The sequence below is a fragment of the Octodon degus genome, unplaced genomic scaffold (genome assembly GCF_000260255.1).
Source record: "Octodon degus isolate 3935 unplaced genomic scaffold, OctDeg1.0 scaffold00007, whole genome shotgun sequence".
In the NCBI taxonomy this organism is placed as follows: Eukaryota; Metazoa; Chordata; class Mammalia; order Rodentia; family Octodontidae; genus Octodon; species Octodon degus.
The window spans coordinates 29,141,951-29,155,988 of record NW_004524583.1 but is presented as its reverse complement, the minus strand read 5'-3'; the positions used below and the strand labels follow the sequence as shown (position 1 = coordinate 29,155,988).

Here is a 14,038-nt window from a genome sequence, read left to right as displayed (position 1 = left end):
ACACACACACACACACAAAAATAAATAAATAAATTAAAAAAAAAGATGGGTAGGGGATAGGTTAAAAGTGATGAGTGAGGTCAAATAGTAGAGTCAAGTCTGAAAGTGAAAGAATGATCACCCAAGTTTTGGGAAACGAGCACACAGGAGAGAAAGAATGAAACAGAATGAGGAGTAGTCAGAAAGGGCAGAGACAATGTTCACTTGCTTGAAAGTTTAAGTTGAGTATTTGAGGAAAGATAGAGAATCAATAGAAGAAAACAGCTTTTTTATATTTATTTATTTTTTTGTCTTCTTGTACCTCTGGAAGCAACATGGGTCACCAGGAACTCTACTGGAGCCACCCGAGGAAATTTGGCTGGGGCTCTCGCTCTTGCCATGTCTGCTTGAAAATATGTGGTCTGATCTGAAAATACGGGCTGAACATGTGCCACCAGTGTTTCCGCCAGTACGTGAAGGAAACAAGTTTTGTCAAGTTGGACCAAGTGATCTTCCTTTGATGGATTATCCAGGCCATCCACGTGCTCAGTGAAAGAGACCATGCGAACTCTTTGTATATAAAATAAAAATTTAAAAGAAAAAAAAAATAGAAGAAAATAAAGAAGAAAGGTAAAAATCATAAACACTGAGAAAAAGAGAGAAAGAACAAAAAAGAAGAAAGGAAATAAAACAGAGGCCAGAGAATGAGAGGAAAAAAAGAAGAAACTCAATACAAAAATAACCACAGAATACAAAATAACAGACAGTGACATCCCACAAGACAGGAAAGTGACAGCCAATCAAACAAACAAGGCAGAGTAAAGGTAATAAAACACCTCCGGTATTTATAGTTCTCTGGTAGTGTCTATTTAATTCCAGAAATATGCTGGGTGTGAGGCTGACCTTGGCCTTGAGTGTGGGGGTTGGGACTGGTCTTCTCTCCAGAGCCCAAGTGCTGGCTCCTTGCTGCTTCTTCAGTTGCTTCCATGTTGGTGGTCTCACTAATTACTCCACCCTCCAAAGGTGTGTGCACCTGGGGACTGGCTATTGTCCTGGTTCTTGGCTTCCTGGTCAGTCCCCCTGCCAAAGCTCTTGTAGACATCACCTTCCCAGGGCAGGGGAGGAGGCACAGAGCAGGGACTCACTCTCTTACATGCTCCATTCTCCTGGAGGTTCTTCACCCTATCTTTTCCCTGTCTACAAGGCCATTGTCCCTACAGTGCAAATCCTAAAAACTTAAAGAGGAGCAAGGGGTTGTGGTCTACAGGGTGTAGGAGACATTTCATACAGTCATGTTAAAAAAATAAATCACTACTCCCTTTCATCTATTCACTTGTAACTTTTTATTCTTTTTTTTTTTTGTGGAAGCAGGGATTGAACTCAGGCCCTTGCACTTGCCAGGGAAGTGCTTATTCCACTGAGCCATCTCCCCGGCCCCTGTAACTTTTTATTCTTAATGTGCTTAATAGCACCCAGTCTTATAAATCAGTATCATGAGATTCATTTTTTCTCTCTGTCCCTCACCAGGCTCATCTATTGGTCACTAATTGCCTTTTGATTCTGTCATCTAAATCTGTTTAATCCTTTCTCTTCTCTCTTGATGCTGTAAGTCTTTCCTTTGGCACAAAGATAGGAGAGAAATAAAGGAGGCCTCTATTGTTTGGTGCAGAGGGATGATTAAAGAGAAGCAAGGGGCTGTGGAGATAACTTGATGGTCTAAGCACCTGCCTGGCAAGCGCAAGGATCTGGGTTTGATGCCCAGGCCCACATGACATGTGGTGTGCTAGCCACTGAAACCAGACATGGCGGCGCATGCCTGTAATCCCAGCACTGGGGAGGCTGAGACAGGAGGATCACTGAGTCCAAGCTGCATAGTGAGATCCTATACAAAGACCAAAGTTGGGGAAGGGGGAAGGACGGGAGGGAGAGGAGGTAGTGACAAAAGTATGGTGTATTTATCAGGCCAGACTGGGGGAGAAGTTTAATATGGGCAGCCAGGGTGAGATAAGGAATACAAAGACAAGAAGGAAGTGCTATGTTGTTTATGGCCCAAATACAAACTGCTAAATTATCACTGCCCTGATTCAACATGGCTGAATCCTCAAAACAACACTTATCTTCCCAGTGACCGCTTCCTCCCCCTTTCCCACTCCAGCCCTGGACACAACTTTTTACCTTTCCAGTCCACACAGGGGAGCCTCCAACCAGCTCCTTATGTGTCACTGAACCTGCCCCTCAAACTCCACCCCTAGCAAAAGTTCTTGAGGTCTCATTCTCCATCTCAGGTCAGAGGCTCTGCCCATCTCCCTGCCCTCGATCTTCTCTGTGCCTTCAGAGTTAATAAAGGCTTCCTTTCCCCCTTATTTCTGCTGTGCTCCTGCTTTCAGTATTAATATCCTCAATTCATCCTCCTCAAATAATCTTCCTAAACTAAAAGTTTAGCCACACTTATTGTATTGCCTACAAAATAATGGTGAGATCCCAGGTCTGGTTTACTATGCTTCCCAGGGGTTCTATGATTGACAGATCCATGTTGTGTCACCATTTTTCTTAACCTCCTGCTCTCTCAATAAAAACATAACAGAAAATTGGTCAAACAATACAGTGTTTGATGTTTCTGCCTGGAAAACTCTGCCTCTAAAATGTGTGCCCATTACATGTATGTTCTGTTGGGGACACTTATTTTATACATACTACCTCAAGTATAGAATCTCAGTTCAAAAGTTGAAACATGCTGGGTGTGCTGGAGCACACCTTTAATCCCAGCACTGGGGAGGCTGAGATAGGAGCATCATTGTGAGTTCGACACCAGCTTGGGCTACAAAGTGAGCTCGAGGTTAGCCTGAACTACATAGTGAGACCCTAACTCAAAAAGACAAAAAACAGAACACCCCCAAAATTGAATCATACAAAGAATAATCTTTAATTTCATTGAGATTTAAACATTTTGAACTCCCTTCTGCTTGCTTTTTTTCTGGTACCAGGGATTAAACTCAGGACCTTGTGCTTGCCAGGCTTATGCCACGGTGCCACCTCTTTGGTCTTTCTTTTCTCCTTTCCCTCATCCCAGTTGCTTTTTCCAATTAAGCAGTTTCTTTCTTTTCACAATATCTGTTGTATCTTTCAGATTTCATTTACTCCTTCAGGTTCTTATACTAGCGAGACAAGATGATGTTTACACATGTGGGTCTGATTTATTTCACTTATGAGTATGGCCTCTAGTTGTATCCATTTGCCTATAAAAGCCTCAAGTTTATTTTTCTTTATAGCTGAGCAATACTTAATTGCATAAAAATGCCACACGTTTTCATCCATTCCTCAGTTCATGGGCATCTGGGTTGCTTCTAAGACTAAGCTATGAGGAATTGTGCTGCTATAAACATGGGTGCATGCATACCACTGTGGTATGTTTTCAGTTCCGGAAAAATACCCAAAAGAAGAGTAGTTGGCTTGATTGAGACTTCTAATTCTACTTTTTTGAGGACTCTCCATCCTGACTTTTACAGTGGTTATACCAGTCTACACTCCCAACAAGAAGGGCTACTTTTTCTCCATAGCCTCTCCAGTATTTGTTATTAGTTGATTTCTTTATGATCTTCATTCTTCCTGGGGAGAAAAGAATCTCAGTGTTTTAATGTGCATTTCTTAAATGACCAATAATGTTGAATGTTTTTTCATGTATACACATTTTTTTTTTTTTGGCATTTATGAACCTTCTTCCTCCTCTAAGAAGTGTGGATTCATCTCAGATGCCCATTTTTGGATTGGGCCTTTGAATTTCAAGGGCCTGCTTCCTTCTAATTCTTTATAGATTCTAGATAGAAGTCCTTTGTCTGAGGGACTGTTGGCTATATTTTTCCAATTGGTGGGTTTTCTTTTCACTGTTGGTGATTTATTTTTGATGTGTAAAAGCTTTTTCAATAAGATGTGATCTCAGTTGTGGTTTCATGTTAATTTTTTTTTGAGACAGTGTCTCGCTATGTATTTCAGGCCACTCCTGAATTCACTATGTAGCCCAGGCTGACCTTGAACTCATGGTGATCTTCCTGCCTCAGCCTAGGAGTGCTGAGATTACGGACATGCGCCATCACGCACAGCAGTTTTTTTGAGTTCTCTTTTCTCTCTTTGTCTTGTTTGCTGGTATCTCTGATATTTTGCTTTTATAGTCCCTCACAAAGTTTGAGAATGTTTCAAAAGCACTTTTTGCCTGGTTGTGGTGGCACATGGTGTAATCCCAGCACTCAGGAGGCTGAGGCAGGAGGATCATTGGAAGTTCAAGACCAGCCTCAGCTACAGAGTGAGCTCAAGGCCAGCCTGAGCTGCATGGTGAGACCCTGTCTCAAAAAGAAAAAAAAAAAAAAAGTCCTCATCTCAGTTACTCTTCTCTTGTTGCTGGGACAAATACCTGACAACCAAAATGAAGGAAAGAAAGTTTTATTCTTTTTTTTTTTTTTTTGCAGAACCAGGGATTAGGACTCAGGCCCCTATGCTTGCCAAGGAAGCACTTATTCCACTGAGCCATCTCCCCAACCCGGAAAGAAAGTTTTATTTAGCTCACAGTTACTGGAGGTTTCAGTCCATACTTGGCTGGCTCCAAGGCACAGTGGCACAGGGCGGAGAGCAAAAATGGGGAAGTAGCAGCAACAACTTTTACAGAGAGGAAGTCTTCCACCTCCTTATCTGCCCCAGGTTGGGCGCAGTCCTCACACCCATAATCCCAGTGGATCATGAGTTAATCACATACTCTAGAAGTCCCCGCCCCATGACTGAACAAGGCTTTGGGGGGGCGGGGGGGCAGCTAGACAGGAACTATAGCAGTCTTCTTTGGCTTCCCCTGTTACAGAATCATTCCCTACCTGGAGGCTTGCTAAGTATTCCAGCTACTGTACCTGGAATGTAGTCATTCCGTCCCGGGCTGGGTCTAAAGGTCCTCAAACTTTACTCACTCCTTTAAAATAAGCACATAGGTTTAACACCCATCTCAAAAAAAAAAAAAAAAAAAAAAGGAGGCATAAAGATTTACTAGGGGAAGATACAAGACATAACCACTACTGGAGCACAGATGCTTAAAGGAAGGAGCCACAGCATAGCCGGGAACTGTGATCTTTGCTATGCTTTGGGAGGTGGAAATCTGTGGAATTTGATGTTATAGTCTTCATCTCAATTTTAGCATGTGGGAGAGGATGGCCCACCCTTCTTGGTGAACCATTTCTATGGGGACAACCAAAAGGATGACCCATGCAAGCTCGGGTGAAATAGGCCCCTTCACAAGTAAAAGGGACAGCCAGGTTTGCTGTCTTGGGAAAAGGAAAAGAAGTACATAAATCTGGCTTGTGTCCTGAAGCTGCGTTTCTCTTTGAAGTATTATTTTTAAAATTTTGACTTCTTTGTCTCCGTTCTACCTATTTCTTCTATTCTACCTCAGGGCCTTATTCTGGGCATTCCTTTTCTCTTAGCCTTGTTAAGATTTTAGTTAAGGGGCACTATCTGCTTTGTGAAATTTGTGTCTGATTGGTTTAGCTTCTTAGTGGACTTAAAGTCATCTTGAAAAGGACTCAAATTCTCTGGTGCACACTGTCCCATCCCCACATCTAGCACAGAGGTAAAAACAGAACAGCTGGGAAGCTCCTAAATCTGAACAGTTCATTGGGAGCTTTTAAAATCGTAGGCGCGTTGGGGCCGGGGAGATGGCTCAGTAGAATAAGCGCTTGCCTGGCAATCACAAGGGCCTGAGTTCAATCCCTGGTTCCACACACACACACACACACACACACACACACACACACACCCCCAAAAAAACAAAAAACATAAAATCGTAGGCGCTCCACCTCCAACTCCGCCGGATCTAGAATCTGCCACGTCGACAGCAACACGGCTTCAAGAGTGAATTTTCCAATCGCTTAGAAGATTCCTTGGCGCGAAGCCTAACCTTGTCCCTAGGAGCCCACCTGCCCTTTGCCGTCCTTCCTTTGGCCCTGCCCTAAGCGCCTCCTCCTCTTAGGCAGGAGCGCCAGCTTGGAGCACGGACCCCGGCGTTTTACCAACCCGTTTTCACCTCCCAGCCCCGGCCCTCCCTTCGGGCACAAGCAGCAGCCACCCGCCCGTTCTCCTACCCGCACCCCTGAGCTCCGCTCCATTCCCACCCTTCTTCGCGACAGCATCTTGCCTTCGTCGCGCATCCGCGTCCGCGCGTTCCCTTTCTGTCCCTCCTCCCCTCCCGTACTGTTTTGAACTCGGCTCTTCCGGCCTCGCGTTGAGGTCATTTCCGGTGCGCCGGAAGCGGAGTTGGCCCGCGCTTTGGGAATTATGGCGGCGGTGGATATTCGAGGTGATGTTGTGGTGCTTGTTACTTAATTGTGGACACGTCTGGGACTTACAGCTCGCGGGGACAAGATTCACATTTCTTTGTGAGGTCTCTCATGCTCTTTTGGGTAGTGTCTATAGACCTAGAAAAAAAAAGTTGCCGAGTTTTCCCCTAGTTCCTGATGCGTGCCTTAAAAAGTCCCCCTGAGCTGGGGCTGTGTCCTAGTACAATCTCTGTACTGTAGGAGTATTGGGGGTATTATCTCAGGGGGAAGGCATGGGCTTTGGCCAGAGAGGACCGTGGGATAATGAACTTACTTGTTGTGTTGTATCTTGGGACTTGACGTACGGGGACTGCCATGTTGAGCTCCCACCCCACGGAGGTTAAGTTTTAGTTTTGAGTTGATACTGTCTCGCATCTAACATCCAGTATTGCAGTTATTTAGGAATGGGAGAGTATTTATTTATTTTACAGCGGAAGTATTTAAGTACTTGCTGAAAGCCCGGCGTGGTGGCGCATGCCTGTAATCCTAGCACTCAGGAGGCTGAGGCAGGAAGATTGTTTCGAGTCCGAGACCAGCCTGGGCTACAAAGTGAGCTCAAGGCCAGTCTGAGCCGCATAGTGAGACCCTGTCTCAAAAAGACAAAAAATTAAAAATAAAAATTAGACTACAGAATTTAAACTGAAAATACTGATTATCTTCTGTTGTTTTTTATTAGCAAAAGATACGTCTTTTTCTGAAAATTTTCCTGGTGTCTCATTTTTGATTATGGCGTGATCCGCTTGTAATGAACGATGTAATGGTCTATACTAATTATTTTTTTCAAATAATATGAATGCTTTAAACTTCTTTATTTTACTTAGGTCATAGTAATATTGCACTAATTATTTTGGTTACTGTGTATTTCATTTGTTTGTCTCCTTTATTTTAGGGCACATACAACACATTCTACTTAAAAAAATACAGTGACTCTGATTTGATTCGTCTTGTTCAAACCTGTCACTTTGAATTAAATGTGACTTCTTCAAAGGTGCTAGAGTAATGGTAGCATAGAAAAGGTTGAGGGGGGCCAGCTAGGTAGCTCAGCGCCTTCTTAGGCAGCTGTAAGGGCCTAGGCTTTGACCTGGTGTGCAGATCCCTGGCCTTCTGTGTCCCATCCCGTCCCGTCCCGTCCGGCCCCCCACCCCCTGAGATGGCGGTTGAGACTTGGAGTGTTGGCGCGCACCTGTTATCCCAGCCCTTGGGAGGCTGAAAACAGGAGGATCACTACGAGTCTGCTCTGTGGTGGTGAGACTCTGTAGACTCTGTACTAAATACATTAAAAAAAAAAAAAAAAAAAAGAAAGAAAGAAAGGATTGAGGAGCTGGGGAGATAGCAGCATAGTGCCTGCTTGGCAAGCACAAGGTCCTGAGTTTCATCAAAAAGAGAGAGGTTGAAAATTTTCAACCAGTTATTACAGACATTTTGTGTTTTATGACTTAAACCTAGTGATGTTAGTGATATGAAACATCTACATGACCAGTGGCCAATAATTGTTACCAGTGCAGAGAAAAAGCAACCAGGTGGTACACTCTTGTAACTCCAACACGCTGGGAGCCTAAGATAGGAGAGTCTCAAATTTAGGTCCAAGGAGGGCCAAGTGTGAAGGTGCTGGGTTTAGTACTCCTTAAAAAAAAAAAATGCTTAGTTAACTTTAAAAAAAAAATTTTTATTGAGAAGTAGCAATGAGACAGTTTCAAAACAGTTTAGTAGTACAGTTACAATAATTAATACATTGCATATTGTCTTCGTAGTAGTTATTCATAGCACAAGATGCAGACAAGATATCTTGTCTAAACACTAGCACTATTCAAAACTTTCTTATTGAACTAAGTATCTGTAGATGCTATTTTGTATACAGATACAGTGTTTTGAAGAAACACTTAACTATTAAAGTTTTGAACTAATATATATGATATATATATATTTTTTTTTTCACTACAAAACGGTCCTTCATTTATATCCTCCTTTTTTGTTTACTTTTGTCAGAGATGTGTATTCCATTGCCATTCTTGTATTGTAGGTGCATGAATTCAGCAGAGGAATCCAATATAGTCCAGTAGTCTATAATAGTAGGTGGTTATCCACATGACTGACAATGTCAGAAGTTGTTGACTTGAGCCTTTTACAGCTCAGCATGTTAATATGGCTTTATTTTTTGTACCTCATTGTCATACTTTTATGCTGGATGGCTAAGACCAGGATAAAGCAAGACCTGTATAACAAAAAAATGTAACTTTTGTATCAGACATGGTCAGTCAAATCCCCTCAGGACTTACCCTTAAACCCTGTACAGCAGTTTGTAGATCTTTTGTCAGTGTCAGCCATGTGGATGAGTCACAGTCATTGCTTGACCAATTTGCTCTCTGTGAAAGCCTGAGAGAATGTTTTCTCTCCATGTGACTCTCCTTAGGCACACTCTACATCATAGATCACTTTCCTCTGTAGCCCCATAATCTCCTTGATCAGAAAATTTAGGACACCACTGAGTTAAATGTATCTATTTGCCATATCTTTTTAAAGACAATTCTACTCAAATATAAACTGGTGTATTTGCAGTAAGGGATTTCTACTTACCACTTATCCTTTAACTTTTTTTTTTTTTGCATTTTAGGGAAGGATTCTACAGGGTGTTCAGGGTCTCACTACTAGATGAGACTCATAGTGATCTGCCTGTTTACAGCCCAGTCTTAGTTGCCATCTCAGTGCGCCCCAGGGTGGCACCACAGGCCCAGGGATCAAACCTCTGGCCCCTGCACCTGCTTGCAGGCGCTTTAATTGGCTGAGCTGTTTGATCAGCCCTTTATCCTTTAACTTTTAATTATTATCATCTCATCTATAATAACAGCTCCACAACTTATTCTTTGTCCCTAATTGAGAGATCTCTAACTGATGTCTGAGGATGTGTTTGAACTTTAATGAGCAGCACATAAAAACTCAAGATTTTCAGTTTTTGAAAAGATTATATATATATATATATATATATTATATGTCTTAACACTTTTTTAAAAAATTTATTTGGTACAGGGTCTCACTACACAGCTTGGACTCGTAGTGATCCCCTGTCTGAGCCTCCCTAGTACTGGGATTGTAGGCGTGTGCCACCATGCTCAGTTTCAGTGGCTGGGATGGTGTGGGGCTGCATGGCATGGGGCACCAGTGATTGAACCCAGGTCCATGCACTTACCAGGGAGGTGCTTAGGCCGCTAAGCTATCTCCCTGGTCCCACTTCTTTTTTCTAATCAAATTGTTCTCTGAATATATAATGCATTTTGTATTTTTATAGTTCTGTATATGAATTGTCTGTGTTTAGAATTGCTTTATCCTTTTTTCCATGGTGAGGTTTCTCTCTAGATTGAACCCTGGGCCTTAGCACTGAATTGTACCTCCAGCCCATTTTTAAATTTTGACAGGTTTTGTGAAGTTGCCTAGGCTGGGCTTGAACATGGGATCCTCCTCCCTTTACCTCCTGTACTGCTGAGATAGGCAGGCACCACCATGCCTGCTCAAGTTTTGATCTTTAACATACAGTATTAAAGTCTACCTTCTACCCCTATGAAACAGCATTTTCATTCCCCTTGGTAAAACATTCTGCTCCCTCTTGTGTGTGCTCAGAATCCATTTACCCGCTTTTATTGGATTACTGCATTGTGTTGTCATTGTTTTCTTGTATATTTCTTCTGTGAGAACACAGGTTAAGATCCATGTCATTCTTATCCTTGGTGCCTACTACCTTAGATTCAAAATAGATGTTTGTTAAATTGGATTTTTCCCCTTGATTCTAATCTTTATCACCTCTTTTCTTTCCTGTAGATAATCTACTGGGAATCTCTTGGGTCGACAGCTCTTGGATCCCCATTTTGAACAGTGGTAGTGTCCTGGATTACTTTTCCGAAAGAAGTAACCCTTTCTATGACAGAACATGTAATAACGAAGTGGTCAAAATGCAGAGGCTGACATTAGAACATTTGAAGTAAGGCACTTGAAGAGGGCAGCATCTTTGCCTACCAGAGATTTTGTAACAAGCACTTCTTTTTGAATTGTATGTTATGAGGTACAGAATAGAATTTTGGAAGAAAAATTTGGGTTTTTACAAATATGCTCTCCAAGGAAGTTATTAGTAGTTACTTGCAACTTAGTCTTTTCTGTATAACTTGATAATATCTATTTAAAATCTGACTGTCTCTCTGAGTGGTTTTAGCAGTGCAGTTGTACTTCCTAGCCAATCATAGTTATTATTCCTTCTTAAATCTAATTCTATGTTTTATGTCATACCATCATCTGGTTTATAATAGATTTTTTTCTTTGTATGACAAAGTAATAAAATTCAGTTGAACAGAGCAAGATTCTTTAGACTAAGGATGCTAAATAATTATGAATTTATTAGTATTGTGAAAGTTTATGAAACTATATGTAATTTATCATCTTTTACAGAAGTATCATAGGTGGTATATATATATATTTTTTTTTTTTTTTTTTTTTTTTTTTTTTTTTGAGAAACAGTAATGTTTCAAACAGGCAATAAAAAAATTCCTGACCAAGGCCTATAATTAATATAAAATATAAAAAGTGAACACCAAAAACCTCACTCTCACCCCAATAGACTTTTAATCTGCCTGTTTAAAAGCAACAATAACTTATCTTAATACCTTATAACAAAACCCATTTAAATTACTATAAAAATTTAATTTCATAAAATCTACCACCTCAGGGGCTAGGAAGATGGCTCAGTAGAATGGCCCGAGTTCAATCCCCAGTTCCGCAAAAAAAAAAAAAAAAAATCTACCGCCTACAAACAGGGCATGATGATGCTGTACAACTGCAATGTGAGCACTTGGGAAGTAGAGGCAAGATACTGTTGGGAGTTTTACGATCTGCTTGGGCTACAAAGAGAGCTCAAGGCCAGCCCCAGCTGCATAATGAAACACTGTTTCAAAAAGACCAAAAAAAAAAAGGTTAAAAAAAATCAGTTCTTCATTTGTATATTACCTAGCTAAGAAATCAGCCAGTTTTGCTTAATAGCCAAGTTTTAATACCAAACACAGGCAACTTTAATCCTGTTTGTAGCATTGCTGCAATTTCTGTAATTTGCATATTCTACAGAATCACTGTAGATATTCAGAGTGAGGTGTCTGTCTGTTTCAGTCAGATGGTTGGAATTGAGTACATCCTTTTACATGCTCAAGAACCAATTCTTTTCATCATTCGAAAGCAACAGCGGCAGTCCCCTGCTCAAGGTAAACAGTGTAAACTTTAGTTTTTTTCTTAAAAATAACATGACTTATAGTCTATCTATTCATCTATTCCTCCATCTATGAATTGAGTTCTGTTTTAAGGGTTTCTAAGACATGTGTTTTGTGCTTTGCTTGGGACACTCACTGGACTCAGCATGTAGACTTACTCAGAAATAAGGCTGCACAGTAAGGCCACACAACTGGATTAGTAACAGAAAAAGACATAACAGTTGGGGTCTGGGGGAGTCTGTGTGTTGGTTCCCTGTACTTTACCTCCTGTGAGGAGCCACGCCTAGCATTCCTTCTGCTCAGCAGTGAGGTCCAGCCACATGTGTACATGTCTGTTCACAGAGGCCCGTGTTAAGCCGTTCTTACTGAGGCCTGGTCACGTAGGAGTCTTTTGTCCACCAGAGTTCCAGACTTCTAGAAGGAAAGTAGATGGCTGCTATCCTCACATTGCTCAGCAGGATGTTTCAAAAGCCACATTCTGGGCTGGGGACATAGCTTGGTGGTGTAAGCACCTGCCTGGCAAGCACAAGGACCTGGGTTCAATCCCCAGTATTGCATGCCGTGCTGGTGCCTGAACCCCAGGTGTGCCGTGTAAGATACCGAAATAGGCATAGTGGCGTGTGCCTGTAATCCCAGCGTTAGGGAGGCTGAGACAGGAAGATCTCTACAAGTTCAGGCTGTGTAGCGAGACTTTGTACTGTACCAAATAAATGCATTAAAGATTTTAGAGAAAAAAGCCACATTCTGTTTTTCATATGCACAGACACCGTAATTTTGCTAACATGCCCAAGGGCAGTTCTTTAGGTACCAGCAGTCAGAACAGCCGAGCTCTTTCCATGAGCATAGTAGTTAGGATCCCATGGAGCCTCAGACAGCCTAAGTAACTTTGCTTCTCTTCTCAGTGGACTGAGTTCATTCTGCTATAAAATGCTTAGCAGATGCAGTCATATCATAATCATATACAAATCAATTGTTACATTCAACCAAAAGTTTTACCTATATTTTATTATTGAATGAAAACTTGCTGAAGAAATACTATTGGGGTGTGTAAAATATAGAATTTTGTTTGTTTGTTTGTTTTGAGACATAGTCTTGCTGTGCAGCTTAGGTTGGCCTTGAGCTTACTTTGTAGCCCAGGCTGGTTTCAAACTTGCAACAGTCCTGCCTCAGCCTCCTGAGTGCTGGGATTACAGGCATATGATACTAGGTCTGACGTTAGATTTGGTTTTGAGTCAGAGAGCTGAGACATCTAGCATAGAGGGGAGCAGAATTGTTAGACATCTTGGAATCAAACCAGGACTTGGGAAAAGTTCACCCTGAAGGGATCAAGGTAGAGAAGCCAGGTAGTGTTGTCTAGGCTGTATCTTTCAATTAGGTAAAGACATTAGAAAAAAACTTTTAACTCTAGTGTCGATTTCAGAGATTGCTAAAGAAGTTGTGGTTCCAGCATCTCAATTTAATTTCAAAATGGAAGATTTAGAGTCTCTTTCTAGAGAAAAGGAGACCTTAGAAGAGACTGATGAAGAAGACTCAGGGTGTAGAACCTGTAGAGGATGGCACCAGGGCAGCATCGTGTGCTTTAGGCATCAGTCGTGGGGTCAGAGGCAAGTCTGGTGCATCTGATGTCTTTGTGCTGGGACTCATGTCAGTCTTGCTGTAAGGTCTTACTCCCAAAAGTTTGGTTGACTGATTATTGCATTGGCACACAAATGTGCATTAAACTGATGAATGTAATTTGGTTGCTCATTAGAGAAGTACTGTTCTTGCAGGCTAGAGTAAATATTTGGCCTTTGTGGGCCCTTGAGTTTAGTGACATTTCCTTAATTATTGCCAAAGCAGCCACAAATAACATGCAAATAAGTGGGTGTAGCTGTTTTCCAATAAAACTTTATAAAAAAGAATTACCAAACCTTTCATTAAATTTAGTATAGGAAAATGTCAAATTTTACTTGCGTTTGTAATATGTATCTCTTTCAAAGTTTGTGTTCAGAGCTGTGCTCATAAGCATTTTCTCCCCTGCTTTAGTTATCCCTCTTGCTGATTACTATATCATTGCTGGAGTGATTTACCAGGCACCAGACTTGGGATCAGTTATAAACTCCAGAGTGGTAAGTGTCTTCACATTGTTTAAGCTTTTAATTGAGCTACCCTGCTGTTAAGAAGTAAACAGGAACTCATCTCCTTATGTACATTGTGTGAAATATTGACCATTGCAATGTACTGACCATTATTTAGCACAGGACAAGTCAGTGCTATTACATAGAATTGACTTCCTGTATCCATAGGTTTCATGTCCATTTATTGTGCAGGAAAATACTCAGAAAAATAAGTTACATCTGTATCAAACATATTCACACATTTTTCTTGTCATTCCCTAAATAACAAAGTATAACAGTTGTTTAAATATTGTGTACTTTCTGGGGCCAGGGAGATGGCTCAGCGGAATAAGCGCTTCCCTGGCAAGTGCAAGGG

General features: G+C 41.4%; 1 protein-coding gene and 1 pseudogene across 1 annotated transcript in view; both read left to right on the top strand.

Moving 5' to 3' along the window:
• Window positions 1-314: 314 nt before the first annotated feature.
• LOC111812741 lies at window positions 315-500 on the top strand (annotated as a pseudogene).
• Window positions 501-6,255: 5,755 nt separating this feature from the next.
• Med6 (mediator complex subunit 6) overlaps window positions 6,256-14,038 on the top strand; it is a 21,825-nt gene continuing 14,042 nt past the window's right edge. The window contains exons 1-4 of the mRNA XM_004624836.2: window positions 6,256-6,307; window positions 10,137-10,296; window positions 11,469-11,560; window positions 13,592-13,674. Of these exons, the coding sequence (XP_004624893.1) occupies window positions 6,286-6,307; window positions 10,137-10,296; window positions 11,469-11,560; window positions 13,592-13,674 (357 nt within the window). The 5' untranslated portion in view covers window positions 6,256-6,285. The remainder of the gene's footprint in view (window positions 6,308-10,136; window positions 10,297-11,468; window positions 11,561-13,591; window positions 13,675-14,038) is intronic.